The 15,910-nt window shown below is 31.7% G+C and overlaps 1 protein-coding gene across 3 annotated transcripts in view; it reads left to right on the top strand.

Annotated features, from left to right (window-relative positions):
- Positions 1–14,048, top strand: part of LOC143083758 (oxysterol-binding protein-related protein 11-like) — a 30,636-nt gene extending 16,588 nt beyond the window's left edge. For all 3 annotated transcript variants that reach the window (XM_076260067.1, XM_076260068.1, XM_076260069.1), the window contains exons 13-22: positions 739–872; positions 1,545–1,630; positions 2,047–2,128; positions 2,490–2,682; positions 3,305–3,415; positions 4,339–4,499; positions 5,693–5,812; positions 6,404–6,565; positions 8,298–8,363; positions 9,641–14,048. In XM_076260067.1, the coding sequence (XP_076116182.1) occupies positions 739–872; positions 1,545–1,630; positions 2,047–2,128; positions 2,490–2,682; positions 3,305–3,415; positions 4,339–4,499; positions 5,693–5,812; positions 6,404–6,565; positions 8,298–8,363; positions 9,641–9,715 (1,190 nt within the window). In that variant the 3' untranslated portion in view covers positions 9,716–14,048. The remainder of the gene's footprint in view (positions 1–738; positions 873–1,544; positions 1,631–2,046; positions 2,129–2,489; positions 2,683–3,304; positions 3,416–4,338; positions 4,500–5,692; positions 5,813–6,403; positions 6,566–8,297; positions 8,364–9,640) is intronic.
- Positions 14,049–15,910: the final 1,862 nt, after the last annotated feature.

Consider the following 15,910-nt stretch of genomic DNA (forward strand, 5'->3'; position numbering starts at 1 on the left):
ATTATGTACTTTTGATTTGCACTGTTTATTTTGAATTATTTACCTTTTTTATGCTTTGCCAATAGACGTACATGTATTATGATTTCTGGTCCGTCTCTGTCAGTTATTCTGTCATATCACACAGTGTACTGGTACACATACACTTGTATGTGCCATCTGGTGTCATGACACATAGCTATATTTTACTGGTTCATTGCCATGTGTCATCTGGTGTCATGACACATAGCTATATTTTACCGGTTCATTGGCATGTGTCATCTGGTGTCATGACACATAGCTATATTTTACCGGTTCATTGGCATGTGTCATCTGGTGTCATGACACATAGCTATATTTTACTGGTTCATTGGCATGTGTCATCTGGTGTCATGACACATAGCTATATTTTACTGGTTCATTGGCATGTGTCATCTGGTGTCATGACACATAGCTATATATATTTACTGGTATACTTGTTTGTGTCATATTGAATCATACCACATTGCTAGAGTGTACTGGTACATTGGCATTTGTCATTTTGTAGATGTTGTATGTGTCATCGTCCCTGCAGCCACATCATAAGCTCATTAGTTATTTTATTTCTATTATGCATACCTGTTTGTAACTTCTCAACTAGATTAATAAACCTATTGACTAGATGTTTAGTAGTGCTGTATCTGTTTTTATTTTAACTTGTATTTTATTTCCATATCTGAAATGATAGATCATTATTCAACCATTTACTTTGTAATGTTTTAGGCCCAATTAATCACGAAGAGGAAGTAGAAGATGATGATAGTTACCATGACACCGACCTAGAAGGAGTCGAGGAACACAAAAGTATCATTCTACATCTCCTGTCTCAACTCAAACTAGGCATGGATCTAACTAAGGTTGGTATATATTTAAAAAAAAAAAAGAAGGATATTGAATGTCAATACAGTATATTTATATTTATATATATATAATAATAAGCAAGTTTAAAACGGTAAAACATCACCAATTCAAGGTAAAATCATGAAAAAATGTTAAATATGTCACTTGCCTACACATTATAGATTATGAGTTCGAACTCAGCACACAGCAGGTTCATTCTACTCCAATCTTTATTGAGTAAGATAGTTAGTTTTTAGTTCTATAAAAAATATCTGAAATGATGGAGCAACTATTTTTGGAAGGGGACTCACATATTCATTTAAGGTTATGTCCATCCGTACATACAATGTCCCAAAATAAGTTTCTGTTCTCTAACTAAAGTTTACTTCTTCCAAATGTATTGAAACTTCTATTCAATGCTCATTACCACAAAACGCATATCAACTACCAATTTGGGCGGCGTCATTTTGATCTTCATGAGTTATGTCCCTTTATAACGTTAAATGCAAGCAGGCCATCATCATGATTTTTGTGCATATCCACAATTTTACAGTATTTAACTGTATGCGTAAAGTTTTGCCTTTTGATTTTTGATTTTCCTTTTTGAATTTTCCTCGGAGTTCAGTATTTTTGTGTTTTTACTTTTTTCTATCACCTATAGTATTAATATAATTTTAAATATTTTACAGGTGGTTCTTCCCACATTTATTTTGGAGAGAAGATCTTTGTTAGAAATGTTTGCCGACTGTATGGCACATCCTGATGTGTTCCTCAAGTAAGTCTTCTGCCATGCTTGTTTTTCTTTAATTGCTTTAGCATGAACTAAAGATTCTCATGTTTAAGCTTGAAGGCTAATCCAAAACCTTGCACTATGCAGAAATTCCAGCTTTTGTTACAAGGATGAAGATGCCAATATTAATCAAACCAGACTTATCGTTTCAAACATGACTCTCTATAGAGCATTTAATTGAGAAATTTCTCGATTTCATATTGCAGCCCATGTACAAAAGAAAAAAAAAGCACAAACATACAGCAATGTCAAGGAAATAACACAGTAATAAATTGTACTTGATCAAATCTTTATATGTAACGCCATAATTTTTTGGTTTTTGTATGAAACTAGATATAAACTATAGATTTTGGTAGTAAAAAGTTTTCTTCAGTGAAATAAATATCTGTGTGCTATTACAGAATTCCAGATTTACCTGACCCAGAGTCTCGTATGATGGCTGTTTTAGAGTGGTATCTTACCTCATTCCATGCTGGCAGACAGGTTTGTTATGTTTACCCCATTCTTTGCAATCAGAAAATTTTTATATCTAAACAATTTTTAACACTATTTTTTCCCATTTTTGTTTTACTTGTATTATTTAAGTATGAACTAAGCCATTGTTTTGTTTTGTTTAATTTTTTTAAACTATGTTTTGCTATACTAGGATCTTTTATAGCTAACTATACATTGTGGGTTTTGTTCATTGTCGAAAACAGTATGATGACTTATGTGTGTCAATTTGTCTCTGGTGGATAGTTACATTGCCTCTTTAGAAATCATACCACATCTCCTTATATTTTTACTGTAGTAAACTAAGTTTTTGATTTTTGAAGTATTTGAAATATTTAAATATTTATTCCAGGGATCTGTTGCCAAAAAGCCATACAATCCCATTATAGGAGAGACATTCCATTGTTCCTGGAAATTACCTAAGAAATCAAAGATGTCTGACGATGAGGGATCGTCTGTTGATACCAATCAATCGTCTGTCAACATAGGGGAAGAAAATGTACAACTTATCTATTGTGCAGAGCAAGTCTCTCATCATCCTCCAGGTAAGCACCAGTTTTAGTGTAGGGGAAGAAAATGTACAATTAATCTATTGTGCAGAGCAAGTCTCTCATCATACTCCGGGTAGGTATTGTTTTAGTGTAGATGTGGTAGACTTGGGATGTTATTGTGTGAATGGGAAAACATATGCATAGATTGTCAAAACCGCAAAATCAAATACCCACAAAAATCAAAGAAAATTGATACCCACGGAAATAAATGAATCCACAGTATATTTGAAAGCAATGCTTAAATAAAGTACAGGCTCTAAAAAAGGGTTCAGGGCAGAGGGTGATTACAATTTGTTTTTTCTTATAAAACAATTATCCATAAATGGCATGCTTTTTCCATGTGAACAATTCATCAAAAAGCTGCCTAGAATGACAAGAAAAAAATATCTTTCTTTATCCTAATCAAAAGCAGGCTTCTGTCATTACCTGTATATCATTTCAACCTAAAAACAAGGAATGGTTTCAAAACAAATTTTGACACTATAAATGTTTATCAAAGGGAAAAAGTTGCTTCATAGTTTCCTTCAATGAATTTATGTTCTATTTTTTTTTCACATTAATATATTATGTTTCTTTCAGGAGTTTATTTTAGTAATCATGTATTATTTATTTTCAGTGTCAGCATTTTATTTTGAATGTCCAGGAAAACAGATGTGTATGGATGCCTCCATATATACCAAGTCAAAATTTTATGGAATGTCTATTGGAGTCAACCTAATCGGAAAAAGTATGTTAGATTGATAAATACATTATGTTAAAATCAACAACAAAAATCAATAACTGCAATAAAAAATCAACGTGAAGCCATAGATTGTCTTAATACTGCACAGTGATCAGAATGAACTTACAAAGGAGTAATTTCAGTAAGGGCCATATTTGGTCCCATTATAAAGTTCAATGTTACAAGACAAAAAATGTTTTAAGTTGACTTACAGACATGTGAGAAAGTTAAATAGAACTATTTTTGTCAAAGTTTATTTCTAACACGTTGATTTTTGCATCCCAAAAAGCTCAAAATTTGGAAAAATCAGCAGGATTTCAACCAAATTCAGGACCAGGAAAAATAGAGCACAGACAAGCTAAATATTCAAATAAGAGATGTGAAATGTCTTCACAAATCACAAATAATATGTTAAAATATTTTTGTTGTCAACGTATGCGCTCTATGTTTCCTGTCCGATAGTCAATGGAAATTTCCCCATTTTCATTTATTGTTTTGTGGAAAATCAATATGAGTACAACTTGTAATGAAACGCAGGAATGTAAATTTTTTTAAACAAAATGGCTTATTTCCTACCTAGTCACTGTATTAGCTATAATTAATTGTAATATTGGTCAATAAATCCTAATTTGAAATTTACACTAACAAAGGGGGCTATTTTAGGACCTTATTGAACATACTCCTTTTTTAGTTACATGATATTGAATATTAATAGAACATCACAGATTGTTTTTGTCTCATTCCTACTCAAACAAGACTACCACATGATGTAGTATTTTATTTTTCTAATGTTAGAAGTTGTTGTTGTTAAGTATCCCAAAAAATTATTTCATGTTTTAAATACGGACTATACTATGATAATTCTTGCTAGACAGTCTACCAGGAATTGCATTCAAAATATAAAAAGCCTTGATTCTTGTTATTTTCAGTTAAGTTAAAACTCCTAGCTTTGGATGAGGAGTATGTGTTTTCTATGCCAAGTGCCTATGCTAGATCAATATTGACAGTTCCATGGGCTGAGATGGGAGATAAAATTAATATGACTTGCCAAAAGACAAATTTATCATCTACAGTTACATTCCATACAAAGGTATTTATTTTAAAATTTAATGATGTTTATCTAAGAGAGTATCTGTTATCCATTAAAACTTAAAGTTAACGAAGCACATCTGCTAGTATTGATAGCCATCAGCCATGCTTTCTTTTCCAGTCATTTTGTTTGTCATATATATAGATTCTACAATTGATTCTTGTGAGATATATTAGTTCTACAAAGAATATCTTAATATTAGCAACTTGTCCTGTGTTTTCAATATTAAAGATTCTAAACATATAATAACTGTATTATAATTGAAATATCACTCCAAACATCCAAAAACAATGGTAAAATCTGGTTACAGAAAATGGTTTGTAAGATAGGGCAAAATTAGTTTGCTATACATTTGTTTAAATTGAGAAAAATGAAGAGTGAAGAGTTTATAAGTGAAAGACAAACTGTGTAACATTGATAAAGTTATATTATTGATTGGCTGTTGTTTGTTTAACATTCATTGGAAAGTGTTCAGTGTGAAAACATGACACTTTTGTCATTTGACTCCTCTCCATACACTGAGTGAAAGATTTAAATGTCTCCTTCCAGTTTGTCATGACTGATTAATAGATTCCCTTAACTTAGGTCTAACTGCTGAAACAGTTGAGCTTCGATGACCATAATTCGATATATCTTGGTCAGCATTGTTGTAGATTTGATATGTGAAGTTGACATATCCATTGGGGGATCTAGGGGGTTCTGGGTTTTGGAACCCCCCTCTTTTTTTTGGCCGATCAATGCATTTGAATGGGGACATATAGTTGGAACCCACCTCCTTTGCCCTTGGTTGGGAACACCCCCCTTTTAAAATGGCTGGATCCGCCCCTGATATCCATATATACACTATAGAAATAATAAATATATATTTGTGGGGTTCAAAACACTTTCCTGAATTTCTTTTATCAAGAATGGTCTGAAAATTGTAAAGTAAAGAACTTATAACTACTTAAATGAATATGTAAGGAGCTTATGAACAAAATGGATTTAACAAGAATAACCAAAATCATCAATATCTAGGGTCAACTGCCTGAGGGAATTGAAACCTCAGTTTCTAATAATTTCTATTGTCTACACTTTTGAATACACAAGTTGTATATTCTTATAGAAGATCTAGAGTTGATTTGATAGTAATATTTCCTGTTAAGGATAGAATCATTTATTCATGCATTTTGTCTTTTATTTTATTTTTGTAGCCATTTTATGGTGGAAAACTTCACCGTGTGAGTGCTGAAGTAAAGAACAATTCAACAGGGAATGTTTTCTGTAAAGTTCAGGGAGAATGGAACAATGTTATAGAATTCTCTTACTCAGATGTAAGTTTAGAAAGACTGAGGTAGTTTTCATTGTTAGAGCAGAAGATAGAAATTAAAAAAAACAATAAAAAATCTTATTCTTGCTATGAGCATATGGCATTTACCCCAATATTAGTACAGTCGAATTGAATAATACAATGATTATTTAGAAATAAAAGCAGATGTCCCTTGTCAAGTGCCTGATTTATTGTTTGATTTGGCGAGGAAACCAATTGGTATTTAATTGTCATGCCTGCATTGAAAGTCGCCAGAGCATGAATAAGTGATCCTTCTTTACACCATCATCAGTGTGAACAACATTAAGGTTAAGTTTGGGATTCATTTTTTTCCAGATTTTAATGTTTTGTCAAAATTTCATTTAATATTACATTACTTAAACAGAAGCTTAATTTATGATCAAAAGACAATATTCTGAACAAGATTTTTCATTTTTTACACCTGATCAAGAAAGTTTTTTTGCAGTTAACATTGCACTTTTATATTGTCAGCGGACATGACCAATGGAACCCTTTCAAATATTTTATAGTTATTATTAATTAGAATAATCTAGTGAAAACAAACAACTGATATGATTTACATTGATTGTTGTAGGGGAGAAGTAAAACAATTGATGTGACCTCATTAGAAACATGTAAAAAGAAAGTAAGACCAATAGATAAGCAGGGAGATTTTGAATCACGTCGTCTATGGCAACATGTGACCAATGCTTTGAGAGCACATGATGTAAATATAGCTACAGAACATAAGAGATTGGTGAGTATTCTGTTTGTAAATAAAGTTGTAGTACACAAGTCACAAACAAATCTATTATTAAGTATGATAGAATCGAGAATGGAAACATGGAATATGTCAAAGAGACAACAACCTGATCAGAGAGCAAACAACAGCCCAAGGCCAACAATGGGTCTTCAACGCATCAGAAAAATCAGATGGCCCCCTAAAAAAAATGTATATTAGTTCAGTGAAATGGACGCCACATTACAGATGTTTTGTGAGATCTCAACCCTCCCTTTAACCTCTAGCCAATTAAAGATAAACAAAACACACAGCAGTACAATCAGTAAAAATCAGTTTTAAAAAAGTTCAATGTTAGAATAAGTAACAGAAGAAACTAAGCAAAATGGCAATGATCAGCTATGATTAAGAAAGGACTTCTAACAATTAGTCTGATGATCAACTAAGTTTAACAAAGGACCTCTAACAATTAGTCTGATGATCAACTAAGATTAACAAAGGACCTCTAACAATTAGTCTGATGATCAACTAAGATTAACAAAGGACTTCTAACAATTAGTCTGATGATCAACTAAGATTAAGAAGGACTTCTAACAATTAGTCTGATGATCAACTAAGATTAAGAAGGACTTCTAACAATTAGTCTGATGATCAACTAAGATTAACAAAGGACTTGTAACAATTAGTCCCAAGTTACTGACATGCCAGCTCCAGACCTCAATTAAATAGATTGTGAAATTTTGTCTCCATCATTTGAATATCAACCACAATCTTTTCTGTAAATTGTTTAGTATCATGCCATCAGAAATTATACAAGAAGAACATTTCCTGTTTCTTGTCAACAACCAGTTTTAGAATAAAAAAAATCTGAAGTAAAGACCCTTTGAGTGAATCAATACTAATTCCAATTATGCCATCTTTAATGACTTGACAGAAGTATCTTAACCTATTCCTTGTGAATAAGTCTATTCAAAGATTTGGTTAGCATTGAAGTAAACTACGTCAATTTTGCAATTTGTATAGAATATTTCAATATTAAAAGATTTGATGTGAAATGCCTGAACATATAAGATGTCTGTATATTAATTACAAGAATCTGGCATGTCAATTGAAACATATGGATATATACCTATTGCTGAAGACTCAAAATTGTTGTTGAATATAGTTACTGGCTGGCTGGCCCACATCTTTTTTATAAGTATATAAAATCCATCTTATAAATAGCTGAAGGACTGATTATCCAATGGTAAAAAGAAACGAAGAGCAGCTGTCTTGTTTTTTGTCCATGGATTTATGAGTTTTGAACAGCGGTATACTACTGTTGCCTTTATTTACATATTACCTCACCTCTCCATTTATTCAATTTTTTGGGTGGTTCAAAAGCATGTACCTTTATATATAGACTTGATTAAAGTAGTTTTAAGTTTTGCAAATTCGAACTTAATCTTTTGCTCAATGTGTAAACATTAATTTACTGTTTTTTAATTTTTACTTTTTATCCTCATTTTCATGACATATCAATTTGATAAGGGCTATTCCAGAAAAAAATGTATGGGGGGGTTGGGGGGTTGGAAGGCACATTATATTAATAATACATGGGTGATGGGAATCAGAGCAACTTTTCACACTATAATGCACTATAATACTCAATTACAATTGTCTGGGTGGCGGGTGCTGACAAAAACTGCCTTCCAGCCCCCCCATACATTTTTTTCTGGAATAGCCCTAATTCATGTTCTTTATACTTCAGTTGGAAGAGAGACAGAGGGAAGGAGAAAGACATAGGAAAGAAACCAGTACTCAGTATCCTACTAAGGTAAGCAAAGGGTAAAACTTTTGAAATGGTCGCAATTCTGTGGAATAGTTTTTATGTAAAGATTGCATGAAATGCATCAAAAAATTATGGGACTGACTTGTTCCAAGGCTTATCACTACCTTTATTGATACACAAAATATAATGCATTGATCATAAAATTCAATAATCCTATCCATGAAAATTTCCAGAAATTTATCAATGTAATTTATGCTCAGATATTCAAGGCACAAAATGATGTTGCACTTGTCAAGAAAATTACATAACTTTTGCAAGTTGCAGGAATCTAATATCTGTTCTTAAAATAGAATGATCATTGTAAAATTCGTCTTTGAAAAATTTATCTTCCTTTGTCTAGAATTGCTGTTAAATCAACTACAACCAATGCAATAATTGATTTTAATTTCTCACTGTTAAATTGAAGCAAGAAATGAAAAGCACATTGATTTTTGTTTTACCTGCGATATAAGTAGCTGAGGTAGAGACATGGAATTTGCTTTTCCAGTGAAGATGACATTGTGTCACTCGCATCACCAACTGTTAAGTTTTTTTGCTGAATTGGCCGTTTCAGAATCTAAAGGACTATGGGTAATTGCATTGTCCGTACCCCAAAATGAAAATATCGTTACGTCATTGGTTGAATTTCGATTGTTTAGGACGTTTTAAACCAATCACCACGCTTTGGTGTACACTTTTGAAAATATTACCCAGAATGCATTAGATTCTGAAACGGTGAATTAGTTTGACAGGAAATACTTGTGATAGATTAATAATATTTTCTACAAAGTTGAAAATAAGAAATCAACCTGCCACTCAACATTTTACAGCCTTTAATCAATTAATTAACCTCTATAGTAAACCCCAAGTGCATATCATATTTTTTTCTTGACGATAATAATAAAACCCCTGGCAAATCATCTTATTACTCTGAAAACTTTTGTATTGGATGATTGAAAGAAATACCTGATTCATTATTATTCGTTGGATACCATTTTTTGTGGATTTCCTGGGTATAGTTGAACCACAAAATTAAATGTTCAATGAATTACAAATATCCTATAGGCTTATATACAAACTTTGGCAAAACCACGAATTTCAATATTCAGAAAAATGTTTTCCTTAATCAATGAAATTTGGTACCCACGAAAATAAGTGAATTAACACTATTTAATTAGTTTACTTTATTTTTTTTACCTCATTGATAGATTTACAGAATACAATTAAAATCATAAGCTTATATAAACTGAGGTTTTCAGTAAATTTGTAAATTTCTATTGCAGTATTTCAAGAAAGATGGTGACGGCTGGACTTACAATAATATTTTACAGAAAGGAGATTATAGAGGAAGCCTCTAGCGCTCAGAAGTAGTGATAACAAAATTATTCAACATGTATCATATAGACTGTGATATTATAAAAATGTGCTATGTCCGTATTAATTTTTATTGTTTATTGTTTAAGAACAAGCATTATTTGAATTTTTACAAGTTTAAGATAAGTTTACATTATTTTTCTTGCTGTTGAAAGACAATTGAAGTGCATGTAACTATAAGTCTTATTTAAGTATATTTTTAGGGGGAATAGCGTGGGAGAATACTTGTAAGAGGACCTAAATATTTGGCACTCAGTAGGGAGATCGTTCTCTGTTTTTGTATTCAATAAGATGTTATTCTGTAAAACCAGAAATCAAAAGTCAGGGTTTCACATGGTTTTAAATATTTCAATAAAAATTGCTGCTCATGGCAGGATTTTAAAAATTAAATCTAGTATATGTTTATCACCTTCTGTTTTCTGGATATTAAAATAAACTTATTTTCATTTCCTGTTTATCTGCCTCACATTATCTCAAAATCATTGACAATTGAAAAATATGAATACAAATTATATACCATAGTATGTTTGACCATATTATATAAAAATCCTTTTATATGTTCACTGATACCCTGATTTCTCTGTAATTTTATTATTCATTGCTTATTGCTTAGTTTGACAACTTCAGCAGGCTTTATAAACATAAATTGTCTAAACTCTTTTGCATAAATACAGTGGACTCTACTTAATTGCATAACCGTGTTTATATTTTCATGAGAATTTGAAGTACAAATCATTTGCATTCCTATTGTAAGTTTAAGAGTTAACTCCCCTGAAAACTATAATAGAACCAGAGAAACATTAACATGTCAAAAAGGATCAAAAGGACAAGATCTACAAATCTATCTTTATTTGCATGACCTTAAGGTAGCACAATACAAGGATTTAATAACTCCATTTCCCAAGTTTTAAAATGCTATAACTTTAGTAATAATGCTTGAAAATTTATAAAAGTGGTAGTTTTGGATAGCTAACAGATTACTCTTTCAAATTAATGCAATGTTAGTATTATGCAACAATTATGTAACCAATTATAATGTTAACTGTGTCTAAAATATTTTTCACCAATTTTCCACTTTCAAATGAAATAAGCTTCTTCATAGGTATCCCTAGAGGGTTGATTTTATTATACGACCGCAAAAATTTTAATTTTTTTGTCGTATATTGCTATCACGTTGGCGTCGTCGTCATTGTCCTGCGTCGTCATCGTCGTCGTCCGAATACTTTTAGTTTTCGCACTCTAACTTTAGTAAAAGTAAATAGAAATCAATGAAATTTTAACACAAGGTTTATGACCACAAAAGGAAGGTTGGGATTGATTTTGGGAGTTTTGGTCCCAATATTTTAGGAATTAGGGGCCAAAAAGGGCCCAAATAAGCATTTTCTTGGTTTTCGCACTATAACTTTAGTTTAAGTGAATAGAAATCTATGAAATTTTGACACAAGGTTTATGACCACAAAAGGACGGTTTGGATTGATTTTGGGAGTGTTGGTTCCAACAGTTTAGGAATTAAGGGCCAAAAAAGGGCCCAAATAAGCATTATTCTTGGTTTTTGCACCATAACTTTAGTATAAGTAAATAGAAATTTATGAAATTTCATCACAAGGTTTATGACCATAAAAGGAAGGTTGGGTTTGATTTTGGGAGTTTTGGTCCTAACAGTTTAGGAATAAGGGGCCCAAAGGGTCCAAAATTGAACTTTGTGTGATTTCATCAAAAATTGAATAATTGGGGTTCTTTGATATGCAGAATCTAACTGTGTATGTAGATTCTTAATTTTTGGTCCAGTTTTCAAATTGGTCTACATTAAGGTCCAAAGGGTCAAAAATTAAACTAAGTTTGATTTTAACAAAAATTAAATTATTGGGCTTATTTGATATGCTTTATCTAAACATGCACTTTGATTTTTGATTATGGGCCCATTTTTCAAGTTGGTCCAAATCAGGATTCCATATCAAGTATTGTTCAATAGCAAGAAATTTTCAATTGCACAGTATTGCACAATAGCAAGAAATATCTAATTGCACAATATTGTGCAATAGCAATTAATTTTCAATTGGAGTTATCTTTCTTTGTATAGAATAGTAGTTGATAATATATGTTGGAAATTTGCCAGACATGACTATGATGTCATTTTCAATTTTTATTTGCCAATAACTTTATGTAAATAATTTCATTGGAAATTTGCCAATATAAAATGTTGCTGATGAAGCTTTTTTTCCTTATCTTATCTAAAATGTTTTTAGATAATGTATGTTGGACATTTGCCAGATATGACTATGATGTCATTTTCTATTTTTATTTGCCAATAACTTTATGTAAATAACTTCATTGGAAATTTGCCAATATAAAATGTTGTTGATGAAGTTTTTTTTCCTTATCTTATCTAAAATATTTTTAGCTTAAAAGTTGTGTCCATACTTGTTCTCATTTCAGATTTCATAAATAAAAAGAAAATTTCTTCAAACATTTTTTTGACAGGATTAATATTCAACAGCATAGTGAATTGCTCAAAGGCAAAAAAAATTTGTAAGTTCATTAGACCACATTCATTCTGTGTCAGAAACCTATGCTGTGTCAACTATTTAATTTTAGATTTAAATAAGTTTGAAGAATAAATCTTTTATTGATTTGTAAAATCTTGACATTTGTTTTGTGTAAAAAACCCATATAATGTCAAAAATTTGATCACAATCCAAATTCAGAGCTGTATCACGCTTAAAAATGTTTTTTCCATACCTGCCCCAACTGTTCAGGGATCGACCTCTGCGGTCGTATAAAGCTGCGCCCTGCGGAGCACCTGGTTATATGTTGTTCTTATGGCCATTATCTACAAAAGAGTGTCTCAAATTTCAGATAGAATGTAAAGAACAAATTTTACACCTAATTAAACATTATCTTCTTTTATGTGGTTAGGATGATTACACTAATTTGAGATTTAAAAATACGAGTGAACCAACACCTGAAGTGGGGATCGTGTGGTAGGGTAAAAACGAGTGGATACCGCTAGGTATTCACAGTCATCTTGAAAATAAAGAATGTGTCGACAAAAAAGACAACAACACTCATGTTTTTACCGCATAGTATCTGTTTATTGTAATACTCTGTTAAATCTTTATGAACACTACCCAAAATTAACATAAAGATTTAAAAGAGTATTACAATACTTTACCACCGGTTTAGAAAGAAGAAACCTGCTGGAAGCTCTTACAGATTCAACATCAAACTACAGCAAAAGCGTTAATCATTAACACAGCTCATAATTAAATATTTACGGATCTACCACTATTTTAATTTCCAAAATGTGCGACGATCATACACCTCACACCATTACAGACGCAATTGGAAGCAGTAACTGGAGGGTTCCAGAGCGTCCCAGAGGTGTTGTCCAATTTGGAATTCACTGACATGATTATTAGATAACAATAACGTACAATACCACCAAAGACTTCCCATGAGATTAACTACACAGAACGGGATAGATGTCAACCACACAAGATGCTGTTACCTTTCAAGAAAACACTAACATTTCTATTTATATATTTTCTATTTTAATTTACTTTCACTTTCACTTTCTATTTATATAACGTCACCATAACTACTATTATGTAACTTACACTTCTGGTTAAAACCGCTAACCGCTAAATTCATACTTCACTGTCATATTTCTTTGTACAATTGTCCTGATGATGCCTATCGATTATGCGAAACATGTAGACCCAATAAACAGATACTATGCGATAAAAACATGAGTGTTGTTGTCTTTTTTGTCGACACATAATTAGAGATTTCTGAGAGAATGGAATACCATAGAGACAATCTGAGACAGCCTTTTGAAGCCCATGATGTGTTGATAAGATTTCGTTAAAATTTTCTGTATAGTTAAAGAGATGATAGAACTAAATTCATTCAAGTGAACTTACCCAGATTTTGCCACTTATTACATAATAATTGATTACATAATGATTGCATAATAAAAAATTGCATTCATTTAAAAGATTAATCTTTTATCTATCTATATATACCTCTTTTGTTATTTTCTATGCATTCATAAGAAAGTTACAGAATTTCAAAGGTTAGTGATTTGAAGTAAAAAAATCTTTGTATTGTGCTACCTTAAGAACTGAAGATTTCAGTATAGTTATTGAAATAAGATTACAAGTGTACTGTTCTTGAAAAAGTATTTTTGCAAGCTAAGTTAACTGATATGTAGTGAAGAAATAAGGAAAATGTCAAATGTGTTATATGCAATAAATTTGTTTTTAAACAGTATTCTGTTCATTCTTTGTAACGACATTAAACATGTTAAAGGATCAATTGTTAGTGTCTTGAATTTGTTAGTCATTAAGATATGTTTTTTTTTTTATGAAAATGTGAAGACTACTAAAGATTTATGGACAAAAACCTATATATCTATATATTTATATGATCTATGATGTGTCTTTTTGCACCTCCAGTTTCTTAAATACCTAGTAGTATTTCATCGAAACATTAAAGTCATAATAAACAAGTGACCGATGAAAAATAATGTTATTCCAATTCTTGAACCAATGCATACAAACATCATAAACTTAGTCTGTGTACGATTTTATCATTTTTATACGACCGCAAAAATTGAAATTTTTTTTGTTGTATATTGGTATCACGTTGGCGTTATCGTCCGTAGTCGTCGTCCGAAGACATTTGGTTTTAGCACTCTAACTTAAGTAAAAGTAAATAGAAATCTATCAAATTTAAACACAAGGTTGGTGACCTTAAAAGGAAGGTTGGGATTGATTTTGGGAGTTCAAGTCCCAACGAATTAGGGGCCAAAAGGGTCCAAAATTAAACAGGGTTGATTTCATCAAAAATTCAACTATTGGGGTTCTTTGATATACTGAATCTAACCGTGTATTTAGATTCTTAATTTTTGGTCCCGTTTTCAAATTGGTCTACATTAAGGTTCAATTCTTGGGGTTCTTTATGCTGAATCTAAACATGTACTTAGTTTTTTGATTTTGGGCCCAGTTTTCAAGTTGGTCCAAATCGGGGTCCAAAATTAAACTTTGTTCAATATATGGGGTTCTTCCATATGCTGAATCTAACCATGTACTTCAGATTTTTAATATTTAGGACCAGTTATCAAATTGGTCCACATTGAGGTCTAATGGGTCCAAAATTGAACTTTATTTGATTCTTGGGGTTCTTTGATATGATGGTATTTAGATTTTGGATATTGGAATACCACAAAGGGATGGTAAGAATTGTCTTTGGGAGTTATGATGGCTCAAACGGTTAAGGAATAAGGTGCAAAAAAGGGGGGAAAAGTGTTTCCAGGTTAATGGACAATTATTACTTAAGTACAAAACATAATTTAAAAGCAGTGTAAGGTTGATAATTGAAACTCATTTTAATAGCTCACCTAAACTGCTCTCAGTGGCGGATCCAGAAATTTTCATATGTGGGGGCCCACTGACTGACCTAAGAGGGGCCCGCTCCAGTCACACTTCAGTGATTCCCTATATAAGCAACCAAATTTATTTCCAAAAAGGGGGGCCTGCCCCCCCCCCCCCCCCCCTCTTCCTAAATCCGCCTCAGGCTTTTAAATTATGTATATTGGAAAGTTGCTAAAGCTTTGTTATTAATGAACTTTATTGGAAATTTGCCAATATAATAAAATGTTGCATTGGAGTTATCTTTCTTTATCCAGAATAGTAGTCAAATCAACTTAAATCATGACGGTATGACATTTTATATTTTATGATGTATTTAAATGAGTAGTTATTGTTGAATACTCCATTAGAAATTTGAATTGAGATCGTTTTTGGAATAAGGGAAAGGGGGAGGTGAAATAAAATTGGTGGGGTTCAATATTTCTTATTTCAGATTTCAGCAATGAAAAGGAAAATTTCTTCAAATATCAAAAGATTAATATTCAACAGCATAGTGAATTGCTCAAAAGCAAATAAAAACATTTTAAGTTCATTAGACCACATTCATTCTGTGTCAGAAACCTATGCTGTGTCAACTATTTAATCACAATCAAAATTCAGAGCTGTATCCAGTTTGAATGTTGTGTCCATACTAGCCCCAACCGTTCAGGGTTCGACCTTTGCAGTTGTATAAAGCTGTGCCCTTCAGAGCATCTGGTTTTCGCATAAATTTTGTATAATCATCAATTTTTTTTCAATCTGTCAGTG

This window comes from Mytilus galloprovincialis, chromosome 7 (genome assembly GCF_965363235.1).
Source record: "Mytilus galloprovincialis chromosome 7, xbMytGall1.hap1.1, whole genome shotgun sequence".
NCBI classification, from domain to species: domain Eukaryota; kingdom Metazoa; phylum Mollusca; class Bivalvia; order Mytilida; family Mytilidae; genus Mytilus; species Mytilus galloprovincialis.